This window comes from Chinchilla lanigera, unplaced genomic scaffold (assembly GCF_000276665.1).
Source record: "Chinchilla lanigera isolate Chin_1 unplaced genomic scaffold, ChiLan1.0 scaffold00067, whole genome shotgun sequence".
NCBI lineage: Eukaryota > Metazoa > Chordata > Mammalia > Rodentia > Chinchillidae > Chinchilla > Chinchilla lanigera.
In genome coordinates this window covers 668,539-684,385 of record NW_004955468.1, presented here as the reverse complement: position 1 = coordinate 684,385, position 15,847 = coordinate 668,539, and the positions used below count along the sequence as shown (strand labels likewise).

At 50.7% G+C, this 15,847-nt stretch overlaps 1 protein-coding gene across 3 annotated transcripts in view; it reads right to left on the bottom strand.

The window, feature by feature from the left end:
- Positions 1–845: 845 nt before the first annotated feature.
- Hnrnpl (heterogeneous nuclear ribonucleoprotein L) overlaps positions 846–15,847 on the bottom strand; it is a 15,364-nt gene continuing 362 nt past the window's right edge. Inside the window, exons 1-13 of one of the 3 annotated variants that reach the window (XM_005399826.2) lie at positions 13,539–13,827; positions 11,411–11,529; positions 10,117–10,354; positions 9,911–9,996; positions 9,133–9,229; positions 8,975–9,047; positions 5,626–5,697; positions 5,234–5,514; positions 3,970–4,091; positions 3,479–3,680; positions 2,014–2,071; positions 1,819–1,914; positions 846–1,239 (exon numbers count right to left, since the gene is read on the bottom strand). In XM_005399826.2, coding sequence (XP_005399883.1) covers positions 1,181–1,239; positions 1,819–1,914; positions 2,014–2,071; positions 3,479–3,680; positions 3,970–4,091; positions 5,234–5,514; positions 5,626–5,697; positions 8,975–9,047; positions 9,133–9,229; positions 9,911–9,996; positions 10,117–10,354; positions 11,411–11,529; positions 13,539–13,796 — 1,761 coding nt within the window. In that variant the 5' untranslated portion in view covers positions 13,797–13,827 and the 3' untranslated portion in view covers positions 846–1,180. Of the gene's footprint in view, positions 1,240–1,818; positions 1,915–2,013; positions 2,072–3,478; positions 3,681–3,969; positions 4,092–5,233; positions 5,698–8,974; positions 9,048–9,132; positions 9,230–9,910; positions 9,997–10,116; positions 10,355–11,410; positions 11,530–13,538; positions 13,830–15,847 lie in introns of those variants that run through there. The other 2 variants (XM_005399828.2, XM_005399824.2) reach the window with 2 other exon arrangements.

The following is a 15,847-nucleotide window of genomic DNA, read 5'->3' as shown; positions in this document are numbered from 1 at the left end:
CCCACTCACTATAGCCATGTTCATAGGGTCACATCAGGTGGCAGGCATCCATCTTATGCTGCAATTATTTCTACCTTTCAACTCAGGGGTTCCATTGAGACTGACTAAACTATTTGCATAAATAATGAACATTGCAGAAATGTCTGCAGGAGCAAGACCTGGAAATTATTTTCAGAACCAGGCTACGTACATGCCGACATACTCACACAATGACGTTGCAGTGGTGAAGATAGGGACAGCATTCTACATGACACAGAACGCTGTACAGCACAAAGGGATCTTTAGAAAAACAATTTCCTTATGGAAAAAAAATCACAAAAAAATTAACCATGATTAAAGGGGCTCAGTGGGGACTTTCATCTTAATTGCAGCATAAGGTAGATAACCCATTTTTTTTTTTTTTTTCAGTACCAGGGATCAAACTCATGACCTTGCACCTGCCAGGCAGGCACTTACGCCACTGAGCTATATCCCAGCCCCTAATCCAACAGTTTTAATGTGGGATTTTGCAATGTTGTCCAGGCCAGCCTCAAACTCTCTGGGCTCAAGGTTTTCTCCTGCCTCAGCCTCCTGAGCAGTTTGGGTTACAGGTTACAGGGTTACCATACTGGCCCTACTATCACTTTTATCACTTATTTTTTAAATGACTCTCCGACTAGAATGAGCTTGCTTGCGCAAGGCCCTCTAAGAATGCCACCAGGCCTGTAGCATCTTCCTGAAAAGGCCTCAATCCTTAGTATCATTCCATCTGCAAGCCGGCGTGGTCCTCTCAGGGCAGTGCCCTGACCTGCCTGCACCTCTTCACAAGTCTGAGTGGAAGACAGAGAAGGAGACACACCTTGGAATCCCAGCAAGTGCTAGGTTTATTTTCCAAACAATTTTATTGAAATGTGCCAAGAATACATGGGCAGCACAAATGTATGAACAGGGGAAAAAAAAAATCACATGTACAATAATTTTTTAAAAAGTGAAGGTTAATCTTGGGAGCTATCAGTTCCCCTCTCCCACCCCCTTCAGACTTCCAGCATTTCCATTATGGTTAAGCCTCTACTAACTAGCATTAAAAAAAAAAAGGAATACAAGAACATTTTCTGGAAAAAGAAAAAACAACAAAAAAACCCAATGGCAAAACGAAAGAGAACCGTTTTCCTGCTTAGATGTCTCTTCCTGGACCCCTGCATTAGGAGGCATGCTGAGCAGTGGAGAAGCACAACTTCAGAGTGTAAGGGTAGGGGCCATCTATAAAGGAAAAGAGAGAAGTAAGGTTGGAGCCTTCTATGGAGGCTTCCCCACCCAGATCCTCTCATTTTGCACCCATTTCCCACTTTCTGTAGTTCACCTGCCAGGGTCTAACTTGTCACTGTGGAACCTGAAACTTTATGAACCTGCACACTAGGCACGCCCCACTCCTCTTCCTCACGCCCTTGAGACAATTCTGATCTCCTTAGCTACCTAGGGCAACAGGCCTGGCTGAGCAAGTGGGTGCACAACTTTCACTTCAGCTGGTGGGGCCCCCTTTCTGGGTACTGCCTGAAGCAGTCTCTTGACACAAGAATACCAGCTCTTTGAAGACAAGCCTGAGCAACTCTCAAGTTGGCATTAAGCAACTCCCAAGTGCGTAGCAGCAAGCAGCTAGGCTGGCCCTCCAGGGAGGAACATTACCAGGCTGCTCTCCCGGCGACCAGCTCCCACCCACCTGTGTCAGGGATGGGAGGAAATCTCTTGGGCCCTACTTCAAGGGCAGGAAGGGCTCTGGACTGATGCCAGCCAATCCACTGGGCCACCAGGGGAAAGACTGTAGGACACACAGATACTCACTTGGGTTTTTCATCTGGTAATGGTTTAGGAAGCCCAAGGTCTCCAGGGCATCGCTCTTAGATTCCCACTCCAGCAGCCCAGAGGAGCTGCGCTCACCTGATGAGAAAGCAAGAGGGAAAGCACAGGTTGCAGGCAGCCCTGGCAGCTGGCCACAGAGAACCAAGGGAACAAGAGGAAGGCAGGACACTGACTCACTTTTGCCTGAGAATACTTTCACAGAAGTTGGTCGCTTCACTCCCAGCTCATCACAAATCTGCAACAGTAAGACAGTGAATCATGAGAAACCACTTTGAAGGTATCAATATGTAATACAACAAGCACTGTTAATTTCCTACCACTTTGTTTGTAACTCTGTATTGTCTGTACTGTTCTTCTGCTATTTTGTAAAAGGTTGTCTGTTAATGTTTTCCTTTTATTTTAAAAGTAAAAATAAATAAATAAATAAAATGGTATTTAATATATCCACAGGGGGTGGCAGAGGGATTGATCGGTTCCAGGATACAAGAATTCAGGGATGCTCAAGTGTATCATATGCAATGGTGTAGGAACTGGATAGAAACTACACAACCTTATGTTTTAAATAATCTCTGGATTATTTTTACCTACTAACAATGTAAATGTTATATATAGTTGTTACACTGTGTTTAGGGAACAATGACAAGTATAGAATAACAAGAAAAAAACCTGCACGTGTTTAACACAGATATAATTTTAGAAATATTTTTGATCTGTTGCTTGACTCCACGGACATGGAACTCATGGATATGGAAGGCTATTTACACTACTATGCTTACTATGAGTCACTGCCTAGCAGAGTCGTAGAACAATATGGTTCCTTATTAGTACTCATCTACCTCATTCCTGGAATGCATTTGCCTTGATTTTCATCTTTTGGAAAGTTAACTATTTGCATAAGTTCAAGGGAAATAAATTGAGAATCCAAAAAAAAGGAAAAAAAAGAGTGAAGGAATTTATAGAAACAAGGATTGCACAGGGAGCACTCCAGTAAACCAGGCCTTGGGACTAAATGCCAGAAATTTTCTGGAGAAAAGGAATAGGGACTGGGGATGGGGGAATAGGGAACAGAAATACTTCCCCAAAAAACAGAAGGGGTCCTGAATGAGCTGTCCCACACACTCTTTAAGGTGTTCTTGTGACACAAAAGCGTAGAAACACCAAGGACTAGAACGCTTTTTTAAACTTCCCATGCTCAGCAGCACTGTGGGTGTGCCTGACATTAGACAAATGTTTGCTCAACTGAAGCCAACACCCAAGGCCACAACAAGTCCAAAGTCTGACTTGGCCTCCTCTCCTGCCAGCCACCTTACATCTCACCCAGCTTACCGGGGCTCCACCTTCCAAAGTAACCAAAGCATCCAGAGCCACCGACAACGTGGCTGTACTAAGACTGCACTCTGATCACTGGCCCAGGAATTTTCCAGCAAACGAGCAGCTGTCCCAGCTTGTCAGAGTGCAAAGAAGTGTATGTATCTGCTGTTAAAAGCACGGTGCTACTCTCATCCCATGTTACTATCATGAGCAGGGATCCTATCCATTCTCATCTCTGCTATGTTCCCAGCCCAATCCAGGGCCGGGCAGAGCAGCAGCTCAACCGACATGGCAAATTTACATGGCTGCGATGTGGGGACCATACACCCACCTCGAAGAAGTTCTCCTCTGTCACCTCCAGGGGAGCATTGAAGAAGTGCAGCACATTGCTGGGGTGCTGGATGCGGTTCTTGGCTGCCTGCTCTGGGGTGGAGAACCGATTGTTCCTTGATTCGCTGAAGTCTTTGTAACTGCAAGACCCGTCTTCTAGCCCGTATGACTGACCAGGCATGATGGCTGGCTGCTTGGAGACACTGTAAGAGGGAAGGGGAGTCAGGCCCCAAGCCCTCCACTGGGATCTCCCTAGCAGAGGAATTGCTGGCTCTGTGCCTATCCAACAGCTCTATGTGCCTGTGAACGCTGCTCCACAGCAGAAGGGAGGCCTCAGGGAATGGTGGAGAACTGCAGAGAACGTTACTGCCACACCTCGCTCCAACCTGAGCACCTCAGGCTCACAGTGCTCCTCTTCAGGGTCCACGTGCCTTTCCATCTTTCTTCCCCAGCCCCTCTGCAACTCTCCCTGCCTGGGGCAACAGCACCTACCAGACATTCATCTTCTGCCCAAACATGAAGTTGTTGTTCAGATGAGTAATAGCCCGATCCACAGCATAGCCATCAGCCATCTCCACCATAGCGGCCCCTGGCTTGCTTTTCATGAACTTCACCTTGGGGAGAGCAACCACAAGGGTTAGCACACTGCCCAGCTGCCACCACCTTCTCCCCAACTCTTGTTAGTCGTAACAGTAACTTCGCTGGCTTTGGGTTTCCACTCTCACTTGTGCATGGGGACTAAGGACTACTAGAAACAGGCCGAGCGTACCCAAGTATACCAGGTGGGCAGTGGAGCCTAGGAGTGCTTTTCTAAGTGTAGAGCATGCCCATGACAGGGCCATTTAAGGATGCAGAATGGGAAACTACAAAAGGAGGAAAGTTTTTATCAGTGTCTGGTCTGCTACACAGCCAATCAAGTGTGCAGGATGTTCTGTGTGGGCTACAAGTACTGGGAACAGGACTCTGGGTGGTGCGCGCAGGCAGGAAGCGCTCTACCCAAGCCACACCCGCAGCACTGGAGGATGCCCGTATGTGTACGCTACACAGAAGTTCTTTGAGACCGAGGCACACAGGCTCTAAAGCCTGACTATCTAGCTCTAGCTGTTTTTCCACAGAAAGGGTATGTGAACCTGGCCAAATTATGTAACCTCTATCGTTCCTTTCCCACTAAGCATTACTGTGAAAACGGATCAAGTTATTACCCACAAAGCATTTTTAACAGGACTTGCATCTGTAAGAACACTTCACGTGTATTAATTGCTATCTTTAACGGGCCAAGCAAGGATACACTATACAGACTTCCAAGATGGGTTGGGTCTGATACAAGGAAAATACCATCTGGTCTTAGGAGGCAGTCACTGGCCAGCCCAAGCATTCCACTGAGAAAGCAGGAAAGCACCCTGCCTGGCAGATCTCAGCTTTCCAGAAAAAATCCTTACATAATGAATTTTATATAATGAACAGGTTTTAAAATTTTTGTATTTACGTGTTGGCATGTGCCAGTACTGTTAAGCAGTAATATCCTGGTTTAACACTGGTAATTTGAAAGGAAATTTAAAAAAAAACAAACCATAACTGTGAGGACCAAGCAAAACCTATCTGCTGTGGGCTGCATGAACTTTCCAGTCACCTGCTCTGGCAGGCGGCCAGCTCCGCACTGGCTCTTCCCCCTCTGCTACCTGCCAACCTGAGGCTCAGGGCCTCCCCTGGACCTGCTGAGTCTACAAGGAAAGGCATGGACCTAGCAGAAGCTCACCTTCTCCACATTGCCATACAAGCAGAAGACATTGAAGACTCGATCACAGTTCATCTTAGATTGATCCAAGCCATACACCATGAGCACAGGGCTGTCGGCGTGGGGGCCATACTCGGGTGGTGGGGGAGGGGGTGGGGGGTGCCCATACTGGGGGCCATAGCGGCTTGGGCCCCGACGGTGACCCCCCACAGGTGGGCCCATCCTTCTCCCTTCGTAGTGAGGTGGGGGGGGCCCGTAGCCCTCATCATGGTAATGGCTGTGGTACCCACCGTGGGGCCCTCCTGGGGGGTGGGAAGGAAAGAGAGGGAGGACGGGTGAGAATTTGTGCGGCAGTTGGCAGGCAGGGGCACATGAGCCACGGGAGTCCATGGAGGGGAACCCCCTGCCCTCACCATATTCTGCGGGGTGATCTCCCAGGAGAGGGGGCTGTCTCTGGCGTTTGTTGGGATTACTGCCAGGATCACCTGTAGGCAGAAAAAACAGTTATAAGTTGAACTTTAAAAGAGGGGCATCTCTCCTCTGACTAGGGACAAATCCCAAAGTCGCTCAGCGTCCTCAAGCTTCCCTACAAGCCCTGCTGGGGAACTCCTTCCTAGGACCTGACCAAGGTGGGTATGAAGCCCAGGCCCAAGGTACAGCCCGCCTCCCCTCTCTATCCCATGCAAGGGATGGATTCCCTTCCCGGTGAAGGATGAGGTCAGGCTCCGTGCTCACTTGCTCTCACCTGCCCTGGCCTGAGTGGGTAAGTCCAATTCTCAGCCCTTTGGGGAAACCTACAAGCTGTCAAGGAGCTGATGTATGATGGGAGCTAAAAGCAGTTTTACAAAGTCCCAGTGAAGGGAGAAACGCTTAAGAACGATGAAAGGGCAGAAACTACATTAATTTGTTCCCCAAACCCCCACGGTTCTGGGTACTCCAGAGCCTGCCGCTCTGAGGTGCCTTCAACTTAATCCTGGGCCCAATCACCCTCCCTGAGACACACACAGCCCAAGGAGATGGACTGCAGGAGCTGATGAGCAGGCAACAGCAGAAACAGTTCAAATCAGCAATTGTGTACAAGGCATCAACGTTCTCAACCCAACAATGGCGCAGACCCCGCTCCCATCACCAGATGCAGTCATAATCACTGCCGTTAACTTAGCGCTTAAGTGACAGACACTGGATAAGCGCTTTACAAACATCACAGCTTTCTTGATTCCTCACAACAACCCTATGAGGTAGGTACTAACATTTTAGCCCCATTTTACAATTGCAAAAACTGAATGGTTAACTTTTAACCAAGTGGTTAAAAGATACTTTGGCCCAATGCCACAAAGCAAGTTAGTGGCTGGGTCAGGATTTGAACCCAGGTCTGGCTGACTCCAAAACCCAGGGCTCGAAACCACTGCCCTTTGCTGCCACCCAGGCTGGGTTTTGTTTTCCAGCAATCAGTCATTACAAAGGAAAAGGGCTACTTACAGCAGAAGTACAGAGTACAATGTCCATTTGTCACAAAAAACAAATCTGTATTTTCTCTTACCATTGGACGCTTCAACAGTGAGTTAGCACAGTTCTGAAAGATGGCGTCCCATCAAACATACACTGCGACCCTGCATCACATGGTTTTACAGTCATAAATACAAGTTACAGCACACATCCGCTACAATTTCTTTAAAGAATCGTTTTAAAAGTCAATGTTTTGATTAAAACAAAATTGGCTCACAGATGTTCTGTCCTCAGAAGATATCAGAAAAGTGGAAATAAAGGTGTATGAAGTGGGTAGTGTCCCTCCGTGTTGTCACCTCCTCACATTGTGTGCTGCAATGCGGTGCTTCTGGCTGTGTAGCGCTCCATGTGCGTGTCTCCTGGTATGAGGTGTGCCAATGGCCCCACTATGCCCGCACTTTTGGCCTTGGGAGCACAGCTGGTTACCCGCCAGCAGGTAACTGTGTGCCCCTCTGAGCTGTTTGGCTGTCTGGTTTTAGGTCTGTTTTGGTTTTTTGATTTTTTTTTTTTTGTTGTTGTGGCTTAAGCTTTTTTTCTGATCTCCAGTTGGTGCAGATTATGTTGGCAGCCGATGACTGCAGAAAAAATAAAAATATCAAAACTGAAAAGAAAAAAGAACGCCCTCCCCAAACCAAAGGACTTAAAAAACAAAACCCATATGGCGAGGAATGGAGAGAGGATCCTATTGTCTTGGAGGCTCATGGAATCTACTTCAGTCTATGCAACGTTCTCCGAAAAGAGGACCGCTGGCTGGCTGGGAGAGCTCTGTTCTCTGTGTTTCCTACTTCTGTGTACATTCTCGGGTTCAAGTTTGCTTGCATTTTGCCTTTTAATGTTTAATAAAAAAGCAGTGTCTGCTGCCATGTTGCGTCTCTTTCTCTTTGTCTCTGTCTGCCTCTGTCTCTGTGCTTGTAGTTGTTCCTTGGAGCGCGGTGTGGTGTTCTTGATGTAGTGAGCTCAAGTCTGCAGCTGTTTCTGGGGACGTGGTGCAGGCTGCATGTTCTGTTCTCTCCAGGAAGAACTAGTGGTTTTCTACCCTGTGTGTTGGTGAGCAATGTGCAGAGGCAGAGCCGCTGAAGTATGGTTCCTGAGGGGGTGGCGAAGCACTGCCCTCACTCCAGGTCACCTCATCAGCCCTCCTTTTTTTGGCCCCAGCGCCAGGATGGCCAAAGCTGAGAGGCATCGAAACCAATGCACAGCCAGCCCCTGCCACTAGCCCTTGCCGGTCTGCACATCTTCTATTTATGTTCCTTGGAGAAGAAATAGTTGGTTGCCATGTTTCTGTTAGCAGTCATGTAATGCCATTGCCCGCTCTGGTACATTCACTTGGTCACCAATTTGCCTCTGACCTCTGGAGTGAGCAGCCAGGCCTGCAGGGCCCATTGCGAGGGTCCTGGGAAGAGACTAGCCCACCCCGCCACTTCTTCCCAGCTGCAAGGGCAAGCAAGACAGGCCTACCTGCCTGCCTAGGAGTGGGGGCCTGTGGCCTCCCAGAGCCTCGCGATGTCAGCCCATGGCCTCCCTCAGCCCATGGCCTAGTCCGATGAATCAGACCAAGAGATGGATGATCTTGCTGATTTTCAGAGGGAGTGCCGCTGTTTTTCAAAGGCAATCCTCCACCTCTCCCGCCTAACAAAGGCAAACCATTCTTGACAGACACTAGGAAGGGGGTTGTCCAGTTGGGCCCCCTGCGGAGATGTTGAGTTCCCCTCTACAACTGAGGCGAGGCATGTCTGCCCTGGTCCGATCCGGAATGTCTGACCTCCACAAGGTCAACTTGCTCAAAGACTCTGCTGCAAGAGCCCAGGTGACCGACCTTACCACCACCTCCACCTGTCGCCCCCACAATGAGACCCCTCTCCCCGGCAGAGCAGGACCATTCCTGGCCTAGCAGAAAGAGAGCCAGTAACTCTAGCCAGGTACTACAAGGAGAGCAGCAGAATGTTTGGGAGCTGCTACTGGTTGCTAAGCCCCTTTGCCTCATTTTCTACGAGGCCCTGCTCCCCACCCCATCCAAGCCTCAGTCTCAAATGTAACCTCTGCAGCATCAGAAGGCCCTAAGCAGTAGGACCTGCAGAGGCCCCGCATTCACCGTCTATCACTGAGGTGTCTTCTCCAAGAGCTGACCCCGATGCCCTTACCCATGTCCACAGGGAGCCCAATGGCATTACATAACCCTGAGCCCGGGTTTATGAAGTGCGCTAGTTGAGTGGAGGCGAGGCAGGTGTGTTTAGAACAAAGTGGCTGCAGGATTACCTTGTCCACTGAGGTTGGGATTTGTGTAGTCCCAAGTATCTTGATCATTCTTGAACACATTCAAGCGCGTAGGCTGCAAGGACAAGACAAAGCTTGAGATGGGCCATGCCAGATCTCACCTGGAAGCTGGCCAAGCGGCAGTCACCTCCCAGGCCTACCTTTGCATATTCGATTTTCAGAGTGCAACAGCCAGAATAAATGTCAGCCCCATTAAGCGAAGCCTTGGCTCGCTGGGCACTTTGCACAGAGTCAAATGTGAGTAAGGTTAAGGAAAGTCCTGTGATGGGAGCTCTCTGAGAAGGGCTTTAAGTTGTCCCAAAAGGGTGTGAAGACAAAGCAGAACCCAGAGTTGGTAAATGTAGGCTTTTAAGCCAGCTCACCACCCTCAGCTCCAAGTGAAAGGTCAGAAATGTGGAGATCAACTGGAGCGCTCTGCCCTGTGGAGGTGCCTCACCCAGAGTTCTCTCCAACCACCAGCAGAAATGGCAGCAACTTTCTCAGCCAACACCCCAAGCCAAGCTGCCACCTTTGTCCCAGACCTCTCTTATGCTACCCTTTAAAAAGTGTGAACTGTCTCTGAAATAGATTACATCCTGAAGCCCACCAGTGGCTTCCTACTGAAGAGTCAGACACTGTTGAAGCATGTCCCAGTGACCTTCTCCAGTGGCTCTAACAGAATCCTTTCCCCTAATGGCCAATGTGCATCCTCACGTTCCCCTCCTCACCTCAGACCCATTTATGCTCCTTTCCCTGTGTACCTCAGTCTTCTACTCTTTAACACTTACACTATTACAATATACGTCTCCATCTTCCCCTTAAGACAGTGGGCTCTCTCAGAGCATTTGGTCCATGGCATGCTAATTCAAAGAATATTCCATACCAAGCCATGTGAAGAGTCCCCACCAAAAAGAACACTTGTTTCCCAACAAAGGATATTCCACCATGGCCTGGACTCCATTCTTCCGGAAAATGACAATTCTCTGGACAGGGCCACAAGGGTTACAGATAGTGTAAAGAACATCCTGTAAAAGCAAAGACAGGTAAAATGTCAGGGCCCTGGCAAGTCAGTCTAGCTTAAGGAACACGGCAAGGAAAGAAGGAAGATTTCAGAGGAGCCTACAGAAATGTCTCCTGGCACACACCGTGGTTATGGAATAGATGGGGTTCAGAATGGTAAAGAGAAGCACACTGTTGACGCTACGGGAATCATCAGAGTCCCCAGGGCGGGAAATCTTCTGGCTGGTAGAGTAATTGACAAAAGCTGGGTGACCGGCAATGTAGATTTGGTTGTCGGCTGCGTAGTTCACTGCATTGCAAGCCCCCAACACATCTTCAAATTCTACTAGTGCCTGTCTCTTCTTGGGCATCACCACCACATAGCTGTAGGAAGAACACAGGTTTCAGTCTCTCAGGGGAATGGAAACAAAGGAGGTATCTTCTTCCGGAACCCCGTTATGGTTTCCTGACACTAAGACCCCCATATCATAAGTAGTTAAATCACTACCTCCTCCAAGATCAACTCTTGATCTCTTCTCACCAGGCTTAGTAAGATACTTAGTAAGACACTCAGGGAGGGAAAAAAAAATCCAGGACGGTTTTATTCATATTTGTATTCCCAGGACTTAGAATGTGCCAAATACTCAACAAATATTTGCCTTTTTAATTTTCAAGACAGGATCTCATTACGTAGTTCAGGCTGTCCTCAAATTCATGGTGAGCCACCTGCCTAAGCCTCCCAAGTGCTGGGATTATAGATGTGTACCACCACGTTTGGCTTCAACAAGATATTCACTAAATGAAAAGAATATTAATGAAAAGGCCCTACCACTTTTGTCTGTAACTATCTGTTTTCCTGAGAAACTATCTTGTAGATAACAATATGAAAAACAACAACCATTGATAATTTCCTACCACTTTGTCTGTAATTCGGTAAGTCCCCCTATTACTGTTATCCTTCTTTTACTCTTTAAAATAAAAAAATAAAAAATAAAAAAATGCCACATGCCTGTAATCCCAGCACTTGGGAGGCTGAGGCAGGAGGACTGTTCCCCAAGTTTGAGGCCAGCCTGAACTGCATAGGGAAACTTTTTTTTTTTTTGGTACCAAGAATCTAACTCAGGACCTTGCACTTGCCAGGCAGGCACCTCTGCCACTGAGCTATATCCCCAGCCCTGGGCAACTCCGTCTCAAAGAAAGAAAAAAAAAACCAAAATGTTAATGAATAGATAGGAGATAAAAAAAGAGAGGAAAAAACAACACAGAACTTGTAGTAGGATGGCCAACCCAAGCGTGGAACAGCCTTCGTGTCTTGCCTTGGTCAAATATTAATGTCTAGTCTTGGACAAGAAGGGTAAACCAGAAAATAGTGACACATAAGGACACAAAGGAGCTACTTCTTTGGAGATCCAATCCTTGGCCTGTACGTGAGCCCAGTACCTGATAGGTCCAAATTCCTGCAAGGCCTCCACAAGGTCAGCTTCCACTACACCATCAATCAGTCCCCTGATGTGGACAACTGGGGAGGCAGGGGTTTTGTGGGGGTCATCGTAGTTCTCCTGGGAAAGAAAACAAAAGTAAGGCCCAATTTTCTACTATACAAGATGGCAGCCCACTGGCCTATGCTGCTGGGGATCCAGTCAGATAACCAGATAAGGATCACTCAGGAAGGACGCACAGGGCAAAAGGGGGGATGGCAGCAATTCAAGGTTTATGGACAAGCAGAGTAATTGCTCTAACTAAGTGGGTAGCCACTTTCCTACTGGCTATAGTTTCTCTTCAAAGCCAAATGGAGAAGAGTAAAAGGAAATGGTGCACGCCTACAATCCCAGTGCTTGGGGAGGCTGAGGAATGAGGATCATTGCAAGTTTGAGACCAGTCTAGGCTACAATGTGAGCTCAAGGCCAGACCTGAATTGCATAGTGAAACTCTGTCTCAAAAAGAGAAAAAAAAGGGGCTGGGGATTTAGCTCAGCGGCAAAGCGCCTGCCTGGTAAGCGCAAGGTCGTGAGTTCGGTTCCCGGTACCGGAGAAAAACAAAAACACACAAACAAAAAAAAAAGTTTCAAGTCTTAATATTCCTCCAGGAACTTGTCTCTTCTTGCTCAACCAAGGAACAGGGAAGACAGTGGCTTTGGGAAGAGTTACACTGGTATGAAGGGTTCAGCTGTCTGCCACACGAATGAGGACACGTGCTCCAACTTCTTCGCCCTTTCTTTGAGCAAGCCATCATCTAATCAAGCATGACTGATGCATATCAGTCACCCCCAAGTCCGGCCAGGGCAAAACCAGCGTTTGTCCCTGGATCTAGAACAGCCAAGATAGTCTTGACCTTTTCCAGTTTTTTATCTCCCACCAAAATTTGCTTTGAGAAATACCGATTATCATCTTACCGAAAAGGAGAGGAAGAAAGGTCTTTCACAAAAACCAGGAACTACAACCCTTAATCACCAAGAATCAAGACAGCCCCTCCTCAAAGGAAGTCTCCACCCAGTGAGAAGCTTCTGGGACTTAAGAGGAAGGTACTCGCTCCATCTTTCCTGGGCCCAGGCACAGCCTCCTTACAGAATCACTGTGTACAAGCCGATGGAACAGGGGCAGAATTGGAGTCTATTTCAGGAATGAGCTCTACAAACCAACGAGGCACACCTTCCAGGTGGTTACCAGCTCTGAGGCTGGAGTTCCACAATTCTGAGTTCTGATCACAGCCCTGCCCCCCAGGGGGTACGAAAGATAATACACCCAGCTCTCTACCTGCTTACTCCTCTGCAAGTGAGGAGACCCTACTACTTCTCCAACCTTATAAAGAAATAGGGACTCAATTACCGTCTTTTATAACAAAGCCAGGGCCTCTTTTATTCTAGTAAACCACAGCTGCTACACCGGACCCGGTAAGATGCGGAAAGCGTGGACTTGTAAGAACTTCACGGGCACGAGGCCGGGCCCGAACCGGAAACGGGTCTCTCTGGAGTGGGAGACCACAGGCCGAACCCCCTCAGCCTGACCACACGACTGTGGGGGACTTTGGATTAAATTTTACGCCAACTTGTGAAGGCTCAATACCTGGGTTAACTCCCCAAAGGGGAAAATCGTCCTTTCCAATGTCCAGAAAAATGGGGGAAATATTTTCATAAAACCAGCGTTTGCGTGGAGTCAAGCTCGACTCCGCAAGGACAAGGAGCCGCGGCCCGCGCCGGAGGACCCCCGAACCGCCCACGAGGCCTGGCGCGAGAAGCGCGCCTGCGCACGGGGCCAGGGAGGAAAATGATAAAGGAAAAAAAGCTTCCCGGCCTCATGCCCGGCCCCCACACGCCGGCCCGCGGCGCCTGCGCAGTGCGCCCGCCGCAGCGCGAGCAGCTGCCTCCGCCCCCTCAGTCCCCCGCGCCGGGCTGCGCGCACGCGCAAACGCCTGTCCTCGCGCAAACCCGTTTGCCCAACGCCTGCCCCTCCCCCACTCCCGTCAAAGGCGCGAAGGTCCGGGCGCGTGCGCAGAACGGCCTCTCAAAAATAAATGCCTTCAAACTACGAAAATTACCCCCCCTTCCCGGCGCCTAAAACCCTGGCCTCACCCCGCCGCCGCCGCCCGCCGCCCCGGCTCCTCCGCCGCCACCGCCTCCGTGCTGGTCGCCGGCGTTGTCAGTCTTCAGCCGCTTAGGAGCCCGGCCGCCCTCACTGCCGCCGCCGTAATAGCGGCCTCCGCCGCCTCCGCCGCCCGCCGCCGCCATCTTCACCATCGCTCCCGACCGCCTCAGCTGCTCGTCCGGCTGCTGCCTCTGCTCCAGCCGCCGACGCCGCTTCTCCGCCCGGGGCAGCAGCCTCCGCGACATGGCGGCGCAGAACCCGCCTCCCCCCGCCTCTCATTGGGGGAGGGACACGCCCGTCACCCGCCGCCCCCACCCGATAGGGGGAGCCACTGGCCCCGTCGCGGGGGGAGGGGAAGCCTCCACACGCCTTGCGCGCCTGTTGGGTGCCATCCACGCCGCTCTGCAAGAGATCCCGCCCTCATTTGTCTGAAACACTCCTGATAGGTGGCTGTATTCTGTCAATCACTTCGGCAATCCGGCCGCTTTAAAATAAACTCAAATTTGATAGGTCAGATTACCTGGATGACCAGCCTCCCCAGGAGCGCCTACTCCGGAGAAACCCCGCCTCCTTCTCACTTTCATTGGCTTTATCGCTACTCCACAACGACTACCTTCCCGCGCCACTCTGCTAGGAGACGAGGCAGGCCTTCCCCTTTGTCTCTCTGCAATGGTTATTGCAGCTGCCCATCTTTTACGTCACCAGCCGATTGGTCAATGGACAGTGGAAAGAGTACCTTCTCGCCAGATGGTAGGACTACTGGTGGTCTCTGATTGGCTGAAGCAGGGAACCCTGCGCTCTTTGGCACAGTCTAGAAAAAAAGCTGAGCGCGGACGCCTGCGCCGAAGTGCTTTTTAGGGGCCTCCGGAGGCAGGGCGACTTACCAAGGAATGGGCCGAAGGAGTACAGTACCTGCTGTTTGCATCGCCGGAAGTGTGGAACGGGGCAGTAAACATTCCCCGGGGGTGGGGTGGGGGCTGCGTCCTTATCGCTACACCCAGCTCCTCTCTACCGCTCAGCTATCCGCGGCTACATGACTTTCCACCCCGAAGGTGACTCAGGGTGAAACCACTCGCTGGCGCCGAGCGGCCTGCGGACTGCCAGTTCGCCAGCGTCATTTCTTTTTTTTCTTTTTTTTTTGTCTTTTTGAGACAGGGTCTCACTATGCAGTTCAAGCTGCACTTGAACTCACTTCAGACTCAGGTCTCGAACTCGCAACTATCCTCCTGCCTCAGCTTCCCGAGTGCTGGGATGACAGGCGTGCGCCACCACGCCCGGCCTACCAGCGTCATTTCGCCACTGCACCCCTACATTCAGTCGAAACAACTGTTTTCAGAAGCAGGCGACTCTTCGCACCTCTCCGCCTCTGCCCCTATAGCCCCTTCCACCGGGAACGCTGCCCACTCTCCCCCTACAGGAGCTAAGGGCTCATCAGTTTCGGTTCAGGGACCCTACCACCCGCTCGACCCCCTCAGGAAGCAGGAGCGGCGGTCACGTGACCCCGACCCCCTGCATCTCCGAGTCCCGGGGCGACACCGGATGCGCTACAGAAAACGCGCTCCCGCAGGGGCTCCAGCGAAGCCCAAAGACCAGAACTCGGGAGGCAGGACGTCGCGGTTTCCGCAGGAGAAGGGGGGTGGCGGACTAGGATCTCCGCGGAAGGACTGTGACGTTACAGGGCTACCTCCCTAAAGCCGGCGCGGTGTCACACATCTGTAACCTCAGCCACTGAGGCTGAGGCAGGAGGATTCCAAGTTCCAGCCTAGCCTGGGCAATTTGGCAAGACCCTGTCTCAAAAAAGTAAAAGTGCTGAGGACGTAGTTCAGTCCACGCTACCCCACACCCCCAGGGTAAGGGGCTCGGTGGCACGGCGCTTGTCTAGCACACTCAGCCCGAGTTCCACCTCCAGCACTACAAAATTAAAACATGAAAGAGCGCGAGCCTTGTCTCCTCGGGACGGCGGAGGACTCCCCCAGATGTACCCCGCGCAACCCTTTCTCCCAGCTGAAAAGGGGTTCCCGAAATAAAGGACCCCGCGGAAACCAAGTTTGAGCTAGGGTCAAAGGCATCCTAAGGACGAGGCAGTGCGGGTTTGGGTAAATAGAGTCCGGGACGGGAAATGTCCGACGGGACCCTACACAACTCTCAGGCACGCTGGCACCGGCCGCGGCCCGGAATCAGGACCACGTGACGCGCGAGGGGGCGGGGCCGCTCCCGCGGAAGGGCGGGGTCGCCGGGCTGACGTCAGAAGAATGCGGTGGGGGAGGGGAGAGGGCCCGCCCCGCCCCCGCGCCCG